Here is a 20,738-nt window from a genome sequence, read left to right on the forward strand (position 1 = left end):
CTAGTGGATTTTCTGATAGGTAAGTTGGCTTGAGGAGTATGGGTGGTTCATGATTAGGTTGAGGGACATTGTTGGAATTTAAGATAATCGTGTAAGAGCAGACAATTACTTAATTTGAGTAGATGATATAGGATTTAAAGTAAGGGGGAAAGCAGACTGTGAGCTAAGGTTGGAGGGATTATGGTTGTGCATGGTGGGAAATATAGAAGTAAAAGGCCGATAAAAAGTTCATCTAAACAGGTAGGATCATATATATTGGATTTAAGACCTGTTATATGATCATTAGAAGAATCATGCTTGTAAGGAAAATGCAATTCAAAGAAAATGACATCTTTTGATAGAAAAAATTCTTTGAAATGTATATCAAACAAAATATGGCCTTTGATGCCAGGTTTATAACCTAAATCGATACATTTTCAGAACCTATAGTCCAATTTCTTTCTCTTTGTTTTTAAACTTTACTGCATAGCATAAAGACCCAAAAACTTTCAAATTGGTTATGTTAGGTAGTTTGTTGTAGAGAATTTGGTAGGGTGACTTGTGTTTCAAGAAAGGTGTAAGCAATCTATTGATCATATGAATAACATGACCAACAACATGAACCCAAAAACCTTGAGGTAATTGAGCTTGAAATAAAAGAGCTCTAGTTATGCCAAGAATGTTTTGGTGTTTCCTTTCAACAATTCCATTATGTGGAAGAGTACCAACGCAAGATGTTTGATGAATGATGCCTAATTGTTTGTAAAAACCGTGACAATGAATTCACTACCATTATCATATCTAATACACTTGATATGAATATTGAATTGCATTTTTATCATTGCTACAAAGGATCTAATGTTTGATGATATCTCAAATTTAAGTCTCGTGAGAAAAAGCCAAGTGAATATACTTTTGTCATCTATAACCTATCATAGATGGCATGGATAACGGGTCCCTTATATCCATGTGTATTAAATAAAAAATAGAACTAGAGACATGAGAACTGAGAGGGGATGGAAACCTATTTTGTTTAGCATAAAAACACACATCACAAGGAGCAATATGATTGACAAGTTTGATAAAAGGAAAACTTTTATAAAGTTCAAGTAATTTTGCATGTGAAGAGTGGCAAAGTCTAAGATGCCAAAGGTTACAATTGTGAGAAGTGTCTAAAGTGTGAGTAAGGGTGGAATTGATATAAATGATCAGGTGGAGTATTGTACATGGTAACAGATGGAAATGTCAAGAGGTGTAATCTACTATTCAGTTTAGCTGTGTCAATCATCTTCTTGGAGCATGTATCTTGTATAACATAATCAATATTATTAAAATCAGTTGGCAATTGAGAGTTTTTGTTAGTTTAGGAACAAATATGAGGTTAAAGGAAAATTCTAGCATGTATAACACATCAGTTATATAAAATGACCTATTAAATTGTATGGTTCCTGCAAAATTTGTAGTGACAATGGTTCCATTTGGAAATTTGATGGTGATAGGCTTAATTATCTTTATGCATTAAAAGTATTTGTGTGTGTAACACACATGGTCAGTAGCACCATTGTCTAATATGAAAGTTTCATGTTTGAATAAGTTAGGGATTGTGCAGATAATACTTGTACCCGTATCAGGTTCAGTGGTCAAATGGTTGATGTTATGGGACTGTGATTGAGATGTTCATTGAAGTAGTTCCAACAAAGCTTTGTGTTGTTATGGTGTAAAAGCCAAAGTATTGGAATCATGCTCATTTTCTTCATTAAACTCAATTGGACTCTCCTCATTCTTATATAAAATGATTGCATATTGGTTAACGTCACCATCTTGCTTCCAATGAGGAGGATAGCCATGTTTTTTAAAGCAATAGTCGACTGTATGATTAGTTATGCCACAACGAGTGCAGACTTGACTTCCTCGACCTATACCACAAAAAATTCTTCCACCTCTAGTGGTACTGTTTACCGTGAAAATTGGTAAACAACCGTTGATCTTTCAAAGTAAAATATTGTGGTAACTTACAGGACCGATCATATTGATCCTAGGACATGTGCTAATTGTTTTTAGGGTGAAGTTTGATGGATGATGAACACTTCGACAATGTTCATACTTAAAATAATTTGTTAAAGAATATAAAGGAAAAATAACGCAAAGAAAGCAAGGAAAGTGCTGGAAAGTAAATGGCGACGAAGATAAATTTCTAAAAAGAAAAGATTGATTAAATTACTTTAAATAAAAATATGGTGCAACATCAAACGTACATTTTTTCACGTTACACTTTCTCTACACACAAATAATTTGGGTAAGTTGGTAAATTTGTACACACTTGAACCCACTATCCTAATATTAAGACCTCATATTTATATCAATCGAAATAACCGCTTCCAACTGTCTATTCACCAGATTGAGACAACTAGCGCTCTGCATGCATGTAATTGCCCATCATGCCCCACGCATGTCCTTAGCAGTTATATAAGAACAGAGAATTCCCTCCCTTATTTGAATTCAAATCTTTTGTCGAACTATCACCAGTGATGCTTCTGTCGAAAATATCTCCAAACTGCTAGAAACATTTCTAAGTCCACACAGTATCTTTACTCTTGCATCAAAGTATCTTCGACTGGAATTTCAAAATATATAGTTTTGTTGAAACATTCAATTTCTTCACATGAAACTTTATTTCCTTATTTAATTCCCTTAATCCATATTAGGCATCGAAATTGGGAGCTAACAGGTACCTCTACCTCGAGATTTGTTGTTGGGTTTGAAATGAAAATTCTTATTTTTGTTGGAGTTGGGGAGAGCTAGCACTTTTGATTCATCAAGGGGTATAATGACGTGTCTTTCTTGTTGGACAAGTAATAAGTAAACTTTATAGATATTGGGGAGGGGATCCATTAACATGATTTGTGATCTAACTGTTGAGTGTTGATCATTAAAACTAGGGGTGGCAAAACGGGCCGCCCGTCCCGTCCCGCCCCGCTACACCTTAAGCCTTCCAAACAAAGGGGTGGGGCGGGCAAACCCGCAAAGTGAAGTTAGGCTTAAAAATCTAGCTCACCCCACCAAGGTGGCGGGTTGGTGGACGGCGGACTTACCTGTCTATTTTTTTTAATAGATTAATATGTTTATTTTTACATTTCAATTTGAATTTTCACTTACTTTTTAAAATAATTTTTTATAAAGCATCCTTTTAACAAATTTTACTTTAAAAAATATTGCATATATTCACTAATAAATACATAAAATAGAATCATCAACAAGTATCACTAAAAAATATTGCATATATTCACTAATAAATATATATATAAACTATATCTTGAGGGCTTGATAACTAGGTTGGCGGGCTGGCGGGCCAACCTGCCCCTTTTTTTGGCGGACTTAAGGCGGAGCGAGCTTAAAGCGGGGAGGGCTGAGCGGGCACAAAATCCCAATCCAACCCGCCATTTTTTGGCGGGTACGCGGACCGGCCCGGAGGGCCACTACCCGTTTTGCCACCCCTAATTCAAACCTTTTTAAAAACAGACGTCTTGATCACCATCTCTGTAAGCACGAATTTTGGTAATGGCATGATAGGTGGTATCACAAGAGTATACAAAAATTGGATGAAAATTTTCCAATTCTTGCCACAATTTCTTGAGCTTGGTATAATAAGAAGATATAGAAGAGTCACCTTGTTTCAAAGTGAAAATTTCTTCTTGGAGATCATAAATTCTGAAAACATCTCCTTGATAAAACTAATCTTTTAATTCGATCCATATTCCCGCAGCACTATCCATCCACAAGATGCTTTGTGAAATTTTTGATTCAACATAATTGTTGATCCATGACATGATCATGGTGTTACACTGGTCCCAAGCAACTGAATTGTGATTACAATCTGGTGGTCGAGGCAAGGTTCCATTGATGAAGTGTCGTTTGTTCTTGGATCGTAGCGCCATAGTCATGGAACGCCACCAAGAATGGTAGTTGTTACTTGAGAGAATGGGAGAAATAAGAACTAAAGTTGGATTTTCATTAGGATGCATGCAATATAGATTAAGAGTGTTAGTTTGATAACCTTTTTTATTGGTGTGAGAAGAAGATCCGTCATTCATGCTTCTTGTAGAACTTGCAACAGACATGATGGATACAATAGAAAATCGATAGGATAAAGATGAATTAAAGATGGAGATTGATGATCTTGATCATAGTGGAGAAGGATGAGTTTGATCACAAGTCGATGATACCATGTTCAAACTCAAGTTAAAGCATAGAAGAAGATTAAAAGTTATCAAAGAAGGATGGTAAAGAGAATTTTTATTGCTCAAAATCTCAATATGGTACATGAGTATGAGCTTGCTTATATATAAAGAAATGTGTAACTAACTAATAACCATATGATAACTAACTTAAAGTTAATTATCTTCTATTTTGATTATGTTTTCCATATTAGTTACATTCTCATCTTCACTCTTACATTAAACATAAAATATATCAGTTTGGTCCATCAAACAATTACTAAATACACATATAGTGATAAGACTCTTAGTCTGACTAATGAGAGTAAGTTAGAATATTTTCTTGTTTTAGAGAATATTTGTTATAAGAGTAGAGAGGGAAGGGGAAGTTGAAATTTACTTACAAAGCTTGATAGAAAGTTGTTAGGAAAGCTACTCTCTAGGAGTAATTTTGTCATGGTTTAGAAGTTCATAGAACTTTGGTTCATATTTTTGTCTCATCCGCCAATGTAAGAGTTTCAAGTGTAACCATTTACAATAAATAATACTAAGTGTTTATCATGTTTTTTTGGTTTCTATGAATGGTCTGACCTGCCATATTATCGAGGAGGTATCGGTATTAGTGTAATTTGAGATGATTAAGGAAGAAGAAGTGTTAGAAGCAGGAAAGGCAGAGAAAATTGACACGATTGAAGCAAGAATGGGAAGATTTGAGGAGTCTGTCAATTCAATTGTGGCAGAGATCATGGAAGAATTTATTCAATTGATGAGGGAAAAGGTGAATTTTTTTTGGGAGATGCGTCAACAGAAAATTATCTTGATGATGATGGTCACTTGTTGTCCATTGGTGCGTTAGAAAAAGAGAAAATTAATATTGCTTCTTAATGAAAAGAAAACAACTAGTATGGACGAGTAACAAAGAAGTAATACCATGTTTGAAGAAACAATGCTAAAATAAAAGTGTGGTGGTGATCAGAAAGGTTGCAAGGTGTCTGCAGAAACTCGAGTGGTGGGAAAACTGATTTACTTAGAAACTAGAATCAATGAAGCATAAGATAACCATCCTCCACCTCTAGGGTCACCTAATTTGTCTTTGTTGGAATCACCTTTGTTGAAACCTCTTTTCATCGTGTTTCTCATAACTATGACCTTGTTACGACATTAACCACCACCCAAGCCACCAAATATGGTGGTTCGTAACCCAAATCATTTGAAGCCAAAATTTTCAGACACAAGGTTGTAAATGGAGGCTCTTCCATAACAACAGTCGGTGATGGTACATGAAATTGATAAAGAGAATGGTGCCTTCTTACATGAACCTGTATTTTTCATGGTTGTTTTTGTGGTGAAGAATCTAGAGGAAATAATACCAAAATGGGCATTTTCTAAAGGGAATTTCTTATTCCACCATAAGTGGTGGAAAAGCACCATATGGAAATTAGAAAATGCCCCTCTGACTCCGGAAATGCATTTCCAGATGCTCCCAGAGTCTCACCAAAACACGCCCTAATCGAATCTCACCCCACATTTGTTTCCAAAATCTAGTCATGAGATGCATCTTTGGATCCACCCTATTCATTTACTTCTATTTTAACAACTCAATGACAAATCCGGAAGTGTATTTCTAGATTTGTGAAACGGGAATTTGAAAACATGTCACCTTTGCATGTCAGCTACAGTTTCGGAAGTGCATTTATGGATTCTTCAAACTTGATTTTTAATAAAACAGAACCCTGCATGCTTATCTTCCTCATGATCAAAACCCATTTTCTCTCAAAACACTTACAAAAAAAATCGTCCGTTCTCAATCAAGTTTTGCACTACAAAACTTCATTCTTTGGTTTCATCATATCAAAAGGAGAAAAAGAAACCATAATCTAAGGTAAAGATCATTTATTTCATTCCTCATTGCTCATATTAATCTGGTTTATAAACTGAAAAAGTTACGTTGCATCCATAAATGCACTTCAGGATTCTAGGTGAATTCCTACGGAAGTGCATTTCCAGAATATTTTAGTATTTATTTCATCCTGTTTTTGACTAATTTTTGTTATTGTTTGCCTTAAATATGACGCACCCTAATGTTTTCCCCAAACATATTGTGTCTACAGATATCAAACATGTAGATGTCAAGGAGGTAGATATTTGCAACCAATTTACAAATTGACAAAAGTTTGAGCTTCATGATCATATGCTCCAATAGATATGCATAGAGGCATCCAAATTTGGGTTTGGGGTTTTGAAAGGTCCGATAATAGTTCAAATAGAAGACTTGCATTTGTGACAATGAGATGCGAAAGAAGTGGGAAGTACATAACTCCTCTCCGGAAGTTCAAACGAGATGACACCGATTCGAGAAAATGTGAGAGTCCCTTTAAGTTGTGTGGTTATCTTTTGGAAAATAACAAATGGATATTTAATGTGATTTGTGGTTTACATAATAATGACATGTGTGATAAGTTAGTCGGCTATACCATTACATGTCGCATTATGCCATAAGAGAAGGAAATTGTTTTGGACAATATTTGTGTCTTTAACAATAAGGCGTTTAGGGGGGATATGACTGAAATGAAACAACTATTGAAACTTTTGGATGATAAAAATAATGCATCTAGGCACTGAACATGAGAGGATAGAGTAACTGTTTGATATATATCTTGGACTCATCCTGATTCCATAAGGTTGTTTAACATGTTTCCTATTGCACTCATCATTGATTCAACGTATGAGACCAACAAGTACAATCTTCCACTGTTGCAAATTATTGGTGTTACCTCTACCAAGAAGACTTATTATGTTGGGTTTGCATTTCTGGAGAGTGAAAAAAGAGGAAAACATTAATTTGGATTTATAAGTGTGTCAAACAATGTTGAAGGACAAAGAAGACACACTGAAAGTCATTGTCACCAACCGTGATACTGCATTAATGAATATGGTTGCAAAGGTGTTTTCTACTTCATACACATTAGTTTATAGGTATCATATTACAAAGAATGTGTGAAGTCGAGTTAATCTTGTGGTATGGGCAAAACAAATTAAGGGAGAAGGTGGAATAATTTTCAAAACTAGTCTGATAGTGGAAAGAATAAAGGACGCATGGAAATAATAATAGATATATTTGCCCCTTCCATATCCATGATACATCAACATCTAGGCAACACATCAAAAACACATTCTTTCATAGAACTCTCCTCCTCTAGTAACTCCTAATGAGTTGGCCTAGGTGGATCACCTAAAGCATCCGATGTCATATAAAGAGCTAGGGTACCCCATGCCTCATCCAGTACCAGATGACTAAGAAAATCATCATACATGGCACCCATATATTTGCATGTTATAGGAGAAGCAAAACCATAAGGGTCTCTGGGAATAAACTGTATGTATCCAAACTGCTGCATGACGCGCTCAAGCATGTGTGTAAACATCAGAGGTGATACGCAAGCCAACCATCTAGAGTAAAAGGTTATGTCGTCCAAGGGACGAGTCTGAAGATGATCTATGTATGCTTGGAAATGTATATATTATGCTACCAAGAGATCACAATACACTCAAAGGGACTCTATCACCTGATTCCCTCTGAATGGGGTGAACGCAGAAGCACATGGAATATCCTCAATGTAGGTCCAAACATATGACCAACCGGATATACGCGGGAAGTGATGGAAGATCCAAGCTACAAAATGGTACATATGAATTACTAGAAATTGCGTAGCACAAGTGTTATGAAAATGATACACAAACACTAAAATATGCAAATATATTACCTTCAACAGTGTGCAACTATTTATCATCTGTTTGGTCTTCTACGAGCATCCTTCAGCAAACTTGGAGTACAAGTAGACCAAACAAGCGCCCCCGGTTATACTCATGGATCTGCTCCAAATCAGTGAAGTATCTCAGGTAAATTACATCCACATAAATTAAGTGGAACTCTTGTCCACAAAAATAGATGTGCCAACCAAATACAACAGGTATGCTTTTAGAGTGTATGCTTTATGCTGCATAACTTGCTCATCATCACTAGTAGCATGTTTTTCTACATGCAACTACTATGTATACAACCTCTCCATGAATCGAAATCTAACATGAGATCCTCAGGTGTCTTCTAACTCCTGAATGTCATCCTCTGGGTTCACTCCTAGATAGGTCTCTATCATTTCCACTGCCTCATCTCTGTTAATATTGGCATTATCTTATAGTCTTCCCCTGATCGGAATATACAGCAAGCATGATACATCGTCCAGTGTGATTAACATCTACCCATGTGGAAGATGAAAAGATGATGTATCTAAATCTCATCTCTCTACGAGCGTGGAAAACGTACCATGGTTAATCATAACATAATTGATCATGCACAAGCCTCACAACCCAATAGTTGCATCACATCTTGAAACCACTGCTCAACATGGTCTGATTATAGAGGGAGCATTGATAGGTCAGAAGGGCCTCCTCCAAATCCCTAGGGTGCTGCCTCAGATGCCTTAACATGTATCGGAGAGGCTTCCAGGGAATCAGGTGAGACACTTTCTCCCTACGAGAAGACAAATGAGAAGATGCATGAGCCCTAAAAGTTGACGCCTCCGCATCAACCACACTAGAACTGACTGGTGCCTGCGATGATCAAGTTATTTCTCAATGAACTGATGCATGTTGCACAACTCCAATGTGCCTCAATCTATCTTAGTTACAACCATAATGCGTATAATTAAACCATACAAGAATTATACATATGAAGTACAATGAAATATAGTCAAACAATATAGACATAAATTTTTTGGAAATGCATCTGTGGTTTCTGGAAATACGCTGAACAAATCCGGAGATGTATCTCCGTAATGTTCTACAACTAAAAAAGGAAAAAAAATGGCACAAATGCAATCCAATCCAACATCCAAAAAATGCATTAATCATTTAAACTACATATCAAACACACTCATTTAAATAGCATATCTAAACTACCTATAAAATAACCTAATGCTTAATATCTACAAATGTATATTAAAATAAAAAAGGTTTAGAGAAATAAAAAACTTTCCAAATGTGAGTTTGATGTTGAGATCTTTGGTCAATTGGATGTTGATGGTAAAAACTTGGAAGTGTGTTAAATAAGTTTGAGAGTTGAGAGGTTTTTAGTGTTTGGAAAGTTTGTGAGTTTTGAGAGTATTTTGAGAAGAAAGGAAGGAGAAGAGACTTTGTCGTGTATTTGATTAAAATAGCGTCCGAAGATGCATCTTCCTAAGTTACACGTAGATGCATCTCCGTAAGTTACACGGAGATGCATTTTCGTATTTTTTTTTACATACCCTCAGGGCCTGGGTCAAAAACGAATGTGAATGGGGTGTGTCAGGAGATGCATTTTTGGATTCTATGAGTAGTTTTGGTATGTCACTAGGACGGGGAAGCAATACTTAGGGTGCAATATGCAATCCCCTTCTTGTACATTAGGGAAGGAAATTATAAGGTTGGACATGATAAAGCCCGATTTAGGTCACGATCTGGGTAAAACCTAGAAGGAATGGTAAACACAAAGCTAACCCTTTTTGTTGTGTCTAGTTCATGTTCCACCTCCGTTTCAACAATCATTTGTAGTTAGTTTGGTAAGTTACTGATAGTTGGATACAACAACAACAACCAAACCATATCTCACTAAGTGGGGTCGACTACATGGATCAACTTCTTCCATAATGTTCTATCCAAGATCATCATTTTATCCAAATTGTTAATCTCGAGATCTTTCTTAATAACTTCTCTTATAGTCTTTCTAGGTCTTCCTGTTCCTCCACTTGTTCGACTTCTCTCCATCTGATATACTCTACTCACCACATAATCTATAGATCTTCATTTTACATGCCCAAACCACTTAAGTCTATTTTTCATCATCTTCTCTACTATAGATGTTACCTCAACACTCTCTAATATTTCATTGTTAATCCTATCATATCTAGTCTTACCACACATCCAACACAGTATTCTCATATTTAATACACTTACTTTATTCTCGTGTTAATTTTTAACCACCCAACATTCTATCATGTATAAGATTGTAGGTCTTACCGCAGTCCGATAAATTTTTCCCTTTAACTTGAGTGGTATATTTGTCATGACTTCTTGGAAAGTGTACTGATAATATCGCATTAATAAAAAAGATCAAATCCACAGGGACTGCCTTCAAGCAAGACAAAATGTGTGCAATGTATAAAATCTAGTGACAAGAGGTGGTTTTTGAGTTTTAGTGCAAAAAGTAAATAAGCGATTCAACATAATCACGAAAGCGGTCAAGTTGTGTTTTAGAATCCCATATTCCTCTATTGTTGATGTTTGATGCCTTGTATGAATGATCTTAATACTATAACCCCATATAGAATTAACAAAATCGTTATAGCCTATCTCTCACGAAATAACTCACTAACCACTAATCAGAGCTTTCTATCCCTAGTCTTATAGCGTAAGTAGGGTTAGGCGATTTATAGAACGTTAATTCCTTATGCCACTACTCGGGGTATCCTATTCATATTCAACCAGCGTAAGTACAATAATTGCCTTAGGTCCAATACATAGACTAATGGTAAGTATTCCATATGTTCCCAAAATCAGATTAAAAGAGTATCTCACATAAAAGGCATTAAGAACAATAGGTAATTGAATGGCATTATAGATCAAAAAGTTCATACAAAGTCAAATCAACATAGAATCCAACAATATTGAAATAGGTTCATCATAACACAACTTAATCTAGAGAAGCTTAGTTACTCATAATTCAGATAACAATACCACAATTAATAAATGAAAATAACATATGAATTCCCTTGAAGTAATGACATCCAATGGCTTCAAATGCCCTAAAAATCACCTATGGTGCTCTCCAAATTGTGCTTTGCTCTCTCCAAATTGTAACCCTTTTGAAAGTACATAAAATCCCCTTTTATTGGCTTCAGAATAGACTAGAACGCGTCAGAAAAGCCTAGGAAAATGGACCATCACGCACGTGATGACTTGCATCGTGCGTGCTATGCAGCATTTATTGCCTTATCCTGCACGCGATGTTGCACGACGGTGCATGTAATTATTTCCGAAGCTTCACTCTTTTTGCTCCCTTTTTTATCCAAATTTTCACTAAGTCCATAATTTTCACACTTAGCTATTTATTCCTCATTCTTTGGTCTTTCTTCTTAATTTTGGCTTATCTTTCACTTGTTTTGATTTAATTCTTCGACTAAATTCATGCAATGTAGACTGTCATTATAACCCCAAACTTGAATCGTTGCTTGTCCTCAAGTAACTTGCCTACAGCTGCACAATTTAATAGAATAAAAGTTACAAAGTAATAATCAAACATCACAAAATTAAATATTTCTTTTACATGACCATTGTTCTAGCTTCCAACTTCTATCCGGAGAGTTCGGAAAACATCCTCAACATTGACGAGTACTCAACATGTGTAGCGGTAAATTCATGACCATCAAGCTATGGATAAACTTGATGTCAATAAAACCAGATTCACCACCGCGCTTTATTGTTTCCAAAGGAAAAGGGAAAAGTACGAACAAAACCCAAAGATAAGAATTTTTCAAATCAAAACTAATAAAATGTCAGAGATTACAGGTAAGGGGGTTGGTTACACGGAGGGAAGATGTTAGCATCCAAAGTGTCCTAGGTACTCCTAGGGAGCCTTTTTTTTATGTGTGTATGTGTTTTTGGTATAGAATATGTTTGAGAAAATAGAGCGTGAGGATGAGAGAAGAATTCATTAATTATATTTTTGTGTTTAACGAGACCTTCAGACTTGTGCCTACGTACCAACATAAAAATGAGGGATCAAAACCTTGTAGTTTGTGGTAATAATTTCAAAATTGGTGAGTTGCTTTTAACAAAAGGGTTAATAAGAAAGGCACAAAAGGCCCAAAAGTTTGAATGAAGTTGTTAGTTCTTTTTGTCTTTTGAAATTTTAAGTCAATATGGTTAAGTTTATTTACAATTTGATTTAAGAAAGAATTTGAAAATTCAATGGCATAAGACCAAAGTTTCTAATTTGAAATAAGGTCTAAGTTTGAAATCACTAGCAAAGAAAGTTTTTGAAAAGGGGGAGAGATTTTGAAATTTAAGAAGTGGGAGAAGATGAAGAGGCTACCCTAAGCATAAAATTAAAAGTTAAGAGTTGAAAAGATCTGACCAATGAGATGCAATCCAACAAACAAGAATGTCATACAGAAAATCCACTTTCCCTTTGGACTTTGAATCAAGCAATAATCAGCAAGCAATTAGCAATATCAGACATCATGAAGAATAATGGCTCAAACAAAACCAAAATGCACAAATAATATATACAATCACAAAATATGGCTCAAATGAGCAAAAATGAAAATGACACAAACATAAACAAGTTAAATGAAATGTAAATGGAAATGAATCATAAATGACTAAAAATTAAATTGTATAAAGTAAATGATTTGAAAGTAAAGCAATATTAATAAGAGTTAGTCAAATGTTAGTCAAAGTTAATTGAATGTTAGTGGTGTTTTGCTATTTAATTGATTAAGTCATTCTTTGGAGAACACTCAACCATCTACTCACAAGCATGGATCCTTAAACCAAGACATCTTTCATAGGAAGGAAAAAAGGTCAAGTTTCCACATAATACCATGAAAGATGTATTGGTTCATCTGACACAAGGTCATTGATGAACCAATTAGCCTTAAGATATTTGAGATTTCATTGGTCAATGCAAGGAATGGGGAAGAATAGGGATGAAGGTGAAGTGGGAGGGGAATGAGAGAGACACAAATTGGTCATAGGAGGAATTTTATCAAATTAAAATCATTCATTCATTTTGGGAAATGAAATGTACATTTCATCAACCCCCTAAATCCAATAATTTTAATCCAACAAAAGTCAAATCAACCTTGATCAAGGCCAGAACAAATAGTCAAACATCACCAGACCATAAAAATGGCTCAACATAATTTTTTACACAATTAATCAATTAAAAATCAATTTAAAAATGCATTAAAATACAAATTAGTTTGGTCAAAACCTAAAACCTCTTCAAAACACCAAATAAATGGCCAAGAGATTTATCCTAAGTCAAACAAAGTCAAAGGAACTTAGACAAAAATTTTCATGATTTTTGAAAAGTCAAAAGTATTTTTAAATAATTAAAAATATTCACAAAAACATTTAATTCAGGAAAAATATCAAAATTAATCCAAAAAAATAATAATTCAGAAAATGAAAGAGAAAAATATTTAAAGATTTTTGGTGAAAGTCCCATATTTTTTGGATTAAAAAAGAAATTATTATGAATTAATCAAAATAAAGCAATTAAATAAAAAATCAGAAAATACAAAAAAAAACAAGGGTCATCCGATCTCCCTCATTAATTAAGGTGGTAGATTTGATGGCCAGAAGCACGCATTCCACCAACACTTCAGTCAATGTGTGCACATGCGTGGTAATTAAAACAGATGACTAAGATTAGAAGATATGAGGAAGATCTGATGGTTCAGGACATTGCCAACATATCACCGGAGCTAGGGCTCCGGTCTTCTTCTCCGGTGGACCTCATCGGACTGGTCCACCACCAACCACCACCAAAATGAAAAACAAGGACATGGATTTAAAGAAAAAAATGCCCAGGAGCTTGAATTTAGCCTCAATTTTCTCCAATTCCAAGTATATAAAAAGATACAGGGTTTTGAATTTTGAGGATAATGAATTGAGTTGCTTCGATTTGACATCAAAGCAACTCAATCTTGTTGCCTACATTGGTAGGACTTCAGCCAACCAAAAATCACAAAGAATAGTGAAGAATTGAGGGAGAATCGAAGAGATGAAGATTTTGAAAAATTACCTTCGAATGAGCTTCAACCTTTCTTGATCTTGATCCCAATTGTGCTTGGCTTGGCTCTAGAAGCTTGTAGGAGGTGATTAAGATCAAAGAGAGGGTTGGACTCTTAGAGTTTCAATCTCAAAACAGAATGAGATTTGAAGCTCGATTTTCAAATGAAAATGTTCAAGATTATCCTTTAATGGTGAGGGTTTGGATTGCAGGTTCAAAGCTTAGGCATGAGGTCTTCAATTCTGAGCCACGAGGGTTGTATTTATATGCATTGTGATTCATTTCCACACACTTCCAAAATTTGCTAAATTTAGAAATTCAATTTGCATGCTTGCATGGGTGTGTGATATGCCCATCAAGTGATGTTATCAGGTCCAAAAATGCTCGAGTACAATGCTGAAATCATGTCATGTGGCCATGCATTTGAATTTGAAATGTGAAGGTGAAATTCATCCAATTGGTCCCTTGAAAAGAACCCATGCGCAAGTCCTTCATTCTTTAGCCAAATGAGGTGATTTTGGACTTTTTGGAAAGGTGAGATTAAGGGGAACAACTTTCATGTTGAACACTTTTCCATTTGAATCTTGGATCATGATGAATTTTGAGGTGGAGGTTTGGAAAATCAAACATATTTGAAAATTTTCTAAGTACCAAGCCAAATGTTCATTTCTTCCACCTTGAATAACTTTTGCTATAGATTTCAAATGAAAAAATTTCCTTCATAAAAGTTGTGTCTATTTCAAACCTATTCAATTTGGTCACAAATTTGACCTCATTTGGATTTGGCATGAAGGAGTTATGCATTTTAGAAGTTGAGGAAAATCACGTATTCAATGGTAATGGCCCAAAATGACCTATAATGTTTCCTCTTGGAACATGCATTTGCAAGTTTAATTTGAACTTCTTCCAAACATCAAAGTTGAAAAGGATATCTTGAATTTGATCATGGAACTTGGATGGATTTCATATCATAAAAAAATAGCAAGTTATGATCCTTGGGAGTTGACCTCCTAACTAGGGTTCAAACAAAATGACCTATAATCTTTCACCATAAAAAATGACTTTCCAAGAAAAAATAGCTCTTGACTTCAACATGAAAGTTGTTTGGAATGTCATAAGGAGTAAATTTTCGCTTGTAATCATTTTCATATGATAAAAATTGTAGGAGATAGGGTATAGGGAACCCCAGTTTTGACCAGTTGACTTTCTCTAGTCAACCACCATGAACCAACTTGCAAATTTGACATTCTCTTTATGTTTGGGACTCATGGAGTATCATACATGTGTAATATGAAGTATACCTTGAAATATTTGATCAAATGATGAAGAAACTTATTGAGGAAGTCACACAAGATACCCAGATGAATTAGGGCTTCCAAGACAAACAAGCTTCAAACTCTTGATGATTTCTTGATCAAAAATGATATGTGAAGACCATGGAGATCCACACATGAAGTCTATAGTCAATGTGAACCATCTATTGATTCATCTCCTTGCATTAAAAGTCTTAAACCCTAGATACAAACTTGATGAAGCATAAATGAACACACACACTACCTACAAAAGAAACAAATTATACATTGACATATTTTTGGAATTTTGGTTAGTAAATAATGAAAAACAAAGTATGATACAATCAAATATGCTTGGTGACCTCTCCTAATGAAAACCCAATGAATGAGGGGTAAGGAGGATGCCAATATGTGATCCCAAATCTAATACATATGATGAGATAACATGAGGGATCTTAGGGTCAAAATTAGGGTCTTACAACATGTCTCTCAGCTCACTTTGACTCACTCAATGGATATGGCAGTCTCTCAATCAACATGAAAAATGAATTATGTTTAGCTTGATCATCTTCTAATAGAGTTCATCACAAAAATCACAACATGCATATTATAGGTCTTTTTAAGTTGTAACGTGGCTTATGTTTGGGTGGGATATATTTAGGAAACTAAGTTTAAACCTTTGGAGTTAGGTACCTAGTTCTCCTTCTATCATCATACATCTCTGTTCGGTACTAAATATTTTTGGTCCTTCTTATACTATTGTTCTTTTCTTTTCTCTTTTTTTAAGAAGTGTCTTTTCCACTTCTTTTTTTCTCATAAATTTTGAAATTTTTGGTCAATATTCTCTAGTACCTCAATCCCAAACTTAAAACTTTTCTCACTTCCAAGAGCAACCTCAAACTTAATTTTTTCATACAGTTTAGGAACTATACTTCTACCTAACTCCAAAGAGAGGGTGGAAAGAAAAGAGCTTTCTAGTCATATGGCTAAGAATTTTAGGCTACGTCACCGAAAGAAAGGCTAAAGCTCAAAATGGTTAGCAATGGATATACCTATTAATACATGATGGTTTAAAAATGCTCAAAATTATAAACAAAAAACTACCTCAGTGTGTGTCGGTCAAACAAGATAAACTTAATCAGAAATAGATCAAATCAGATAAAATAATAATGCATGGATACACTCATACAAAAAGAAAAGTGAACAATGGAAGTTATTTGACTCAAACCTTACTATATGGAGTATTTGTAGGTTGAGTACAAGTCCGTTGATTATTTTCTCATCGTCCTCCTTCTAGTTTCTAGTTGCTATTATGATGATCAAGTGTCTTTTGGTTCATTTGTTCAATGCTAAAGTGCTAAACTTGCAAATCCGAAAAAACACAAACAACTACAAACTTGTTTATTAAAGAAAACATAGATTGTCATAGAAAGGTTATGCTTGAGTAACTAATTCCTCTCTTGGATGGTCTTGAATAAAAATAAAGTAAATTATGCAAAACAAAAATTGATAATAAATGATGGGTTGCCTCCCATCCAACGCTTCTTTTTCGTTATTAGTTTGGCGTCACGTGCTTAAAACACGTCAGGCGCAAGGGATATCCTCATGCCAGTGAAAACTTTTGTTGTCATTCCTTTTAAAACCTTACTATCTTTTTCTTCCAATTGGTATCATGTATCTAGATCCTCCAAATATGGTGTCCATTCGTAAGCATTAAACACCACATTTTCCTTGTTGAATTTTGAAACAAGTTCACATGTCTCCACATCTATTTTTCGCTTTCCCAGTTGCCAAGAAAGGGCGCCCGAGAATAACTGACCCTCCTGAATCACCTTTCATGTCAATCACCACAAAGTCTGCAAGGAAGGTCAAACGATCGTCATGAACTAGAACATCTTGTACAATGCCAAGTAGACGTGTAACAGATAAATCAACTAAAGTTAGTGTCATGTCGCTTGGTAAGATCCCTCCTATCTTCAATTCCTTAAAAAAAATCAGCGGCATGACATTGATACTAGACCCTAAGTCACATAAAGCATATGGGATTTTCTCCCCACTAATGGTACAAGCGATGGTGAACTTTCCTGGATCCTTCATCTTTGGTGACAATTCCTGAGGTTCTGCCATCTTCTCTTTCTTTATCATGTTGACATGTTCTTTAGTCAACTTTTGTTCTCCACCCTTCAACAATGTCTGCATAAACTTAGCAAACTTGGGAATTAATTCTAAAATTTCATAGAATGAGATACTTACCTAAAGTTTTGTCAACACTTCTTTAAAATTTTCAAACATTTCAGCCCCGACCTCATGTACTAGTTTCTTATTAATGATGGGATATGGTGATTTTATGTAGTATGGTAAAGGTGGGTTTGGTTCATTCAGGATTTGCTTATTTGTTCTCCTCCAAGGAGAGTTTTTATCTATAATTTGATCAATTGTGACTCTTCTTTCCTCTTTGTCACCTTGATTTCCACTCTCCTACTTTTCAGTTCCACCTTCTTTTTTCTTAATTACATCCTCTTTAACTATTTCAGCTTCACCTTTTTTAGTAATTACCTAAAACTCTAATTCCACAGCCTTGCATGATTCACTCTTAGGATTATCTACATTGTTACCCGTGAATCCTCCACTTGAGCTTGGCAAAGTCGTTATTTGTCTAGATAACTAACCAATCTGTGTCTCCAAATTCTTAATTGACGCATCATGGTTTCTACTCATAATCCCATGGTTCTTATTTACCTGATCAAAGACACTTTGAGTGACTTTAATGAAATACGGCAAGGTCTCTTCCAACTGTAACAGCCTCCTTTGAAACGAAGCTTGTTGGCTTTGTTGCATACCTTGGTTAACATTTGAATTTTGATTATTGCTCCAACGGAAATTTGGGTGATCTTTGCAACCGGATTATATGTGTTGGAATACGGGTTGTTCTTCTGAAAATTAGAAAATTGGACCTTCTCACTTGTCCCTTCCAACGAGCACCTTCCATTCGCATGTTCTCCTCCATAGAAATCACACCTAAGTGCTTGTACCTGGCTCACGTTAGCTTTACATAAGCTGCTTTCAGCTAGCTTTTTATTTAACAATTCAATCAGAGCTAAAAGAGTAGTATGGGTATCAACAACTAACATACATTTAGGTGTGCCCACAGTTTCAATCTTGACCGACATTTTGCTTTTGGAATGGTACTCGATCATACATATCTTCTCAATAAGGTCTTTTACTTGTGGTTCGATTATTTGGCAGATAATACATCCCGCAGAAGCATCCAATAACATGCGAGTTTGACTCTTGAAACCTTTGATTAAATTTTGCATCTGCTTCATATTATTCATATTGTGATTCAGGAATCTGCGTAACTTAAGTTTGAATCTTTCCCACGAGTCATAGAATGACTCTGTTTCACACTGCTCAAAAATCATAATTTTTGGTTGACACTCGGTAAACTGAGTAGTAGTGAAGAATCTTTCTAGGAATTTATTCTCCAATTCCTTCCAAGTCCAAATTGTTCCATTTGGAAGGCAAAGTAACCAATCTTTCGCCATTCCAATCAGTGAGAATCCAAACAACCTTAATTTAACCTGATCTTCAGTGATATCAGTAAGTTTGGACATTGACATTGTTTCGTAGAAGCGTGCAAGATGCCCCCATGGGTCTCTAATCGCGTTCATGTCGAATGAATTTTCTCTTAAACCTGAAAGTACAAATTTTTTAATATCAAAGTTAGCAGGGTCTGCTGGTACAAACCCTTTTGAAACTTGTCCTTCATCGATTCTTTTATAGTAGGCCCCCATAGTTGTCCTTCATTGGATCCAATGATATTAATATTGACTATGAATTGTGCATACACAACCAGAAAAGACCTCAGTAGCACTATGAAAAACAAGAAAGTAAAACAAAAATTAAAAAGACTAAAATTAAAACGCTACACAAACGTCGCTTTGTTGAAAAATCAACAGTCCCCGGCAACGACACCAAAAACTTGATGACTTCTCGACAAGTGTACCGATAATATCGCAGTAATAAAAAAGTTCGAATCCACAGGGACTGCCTTCAAGCAAGACAAAATGTGTGCAATGTATAAAAACTAGTAACAGGGGTAGTTTCCAGTTTTAGTGCGAAAAGTAAATAAGCGATTAAGCAGAATCACGGAAGCGGTCAAGTTGTGTTTTAGAATCCAATATTCCTCTATTGTTGATGTTTGATGTCTTGTATAAATGATCTTATCATTATAACCCCACGACGAATTAACAAAATTGCTATAGTCGATCCCTTACGAAATAACTCACTAACTATTACTCAGAGCTTTCTATCCCTAGTCCACTAGCATAAGTAGGGTTAGGCGACGTATAGAACATTAATTCCCTATGCCACTACTTAGGGTCTCATATTCATATTCAACCAGCATAAGTACAACAGTTGCCTAAGCCCAACACATAGACTAATGGTCAGTATTTCCTATGTGCCTAAAATTATATTAAAAGATTATCTCACATAAAAGGCATTAAGAACAATAAGCAATTGAATTGCACTATAGATCAAAAGGTTCATACAAAGTCAAATCAACATAGAATCCAACAATATTGAAATAGTTTTATCATAACACAACATAACCTAGAGGAGCTTAGTTACTCATAATTCAGATAACAATACCACAATTGATAGATGAAAATAACATATGAATTCCCTTGAAGTAATGACCTTCAATGACTTCAAATGCCCTAAAAATCCCCCTTGGTGCTCTTCAAATCGTGATTTGCTCTCTCCAAATCATTACCCTTGTGAAAGTGCAGAAAATCCCCTTTTATTGGCTTCAGAATGGACCAGAACGCGTTAGAAAACCCCGGAAAAAAGGGACCATCGCGTGTGTGATGATTAGCGTCGCGCGCGATGCACCTTTTATTGCCCTATCGCGCGCGCGATGCTGCATGTGATTATTTCCGAAACTTCACTCTTTTTGTTAAATTTTTCACCCAAATTTTCATTAAGTCCATAATTTTCACACTTAACTATGTTTTTTCCTTATTCTTTGATTTTTTTTTCTTGATTTTGACTCATCTTTCACCTATTTTGATCTGATTCTTCGACTAAATTCATGCAATGACGGACTGTTATCAATTTGCATCATATAAACCTCATGAAGTCTTTCTCCCTTTTCAGCCGCCCAAATTGAATTCGATGGTTTACATCCCTTTTTATTTCTCCATCATTTTGTATTACGGACCCAAAATGTTTATACCGCGTGATTTGGAGGATGATATGATCTCCAACTTTTACTTTTAGGTTAGAAACACTTCTTGTTTTATTGAACCTACATTCCATATACTTCGTAATTACTTGTGATTAGGAGAAAACATATGTTTTTAAAGTTCGTCTTGAAGTCTCCAACCTCTTATTTAAACTCTCTTTAACTCTAAG

At 35.2% G+C, this 20,738-nt stretch overlaps 1 protein-coding gene across 1 annotated transcript; it reads right to left on the reverse strand.

The window, feature by feature from the left end:
• Positions 1–17,072: 17,072 nt before the first annotated feature.
• On the reverse strand, positions 17,073–19,114 carry LOC127123827 (uncharacterized). Its single transcript, XM_051054002.1, has 3 exons — positions 18,161–19,114; positions 17,990–18,059; positions 17,073–17,545 (listed from the first exon to the last, which is right to left on the reverse strand). Exons 1-3 carry the CDS (start codon positions 19,112–19,114, stop codon positions 17,073–17,075), a joined length of 1,497 nt encoding a protein of 498 aa, XP_050909959.1.
• Positions 19,115–20,738: the final 1,624 nt, after the last annotated feature.

Source organism: Lathyrus oleraceus, chromosome 2, assembly GCF_024323335.1.
Source record: "Lathyrus oleraceus cultivar Zhongwan6 chromosome 2, CAAS_Psat_ZW6_1.0, whole genome shotgun sequence".
Taxonomy (NCBI): domain Eukaryota; kingdom Viridiplantae; phylum Streptophyta; class Magnoliopsida; order Fabales; family Fabaceae; genus Lathyrus; species Lathyrus oleraceus.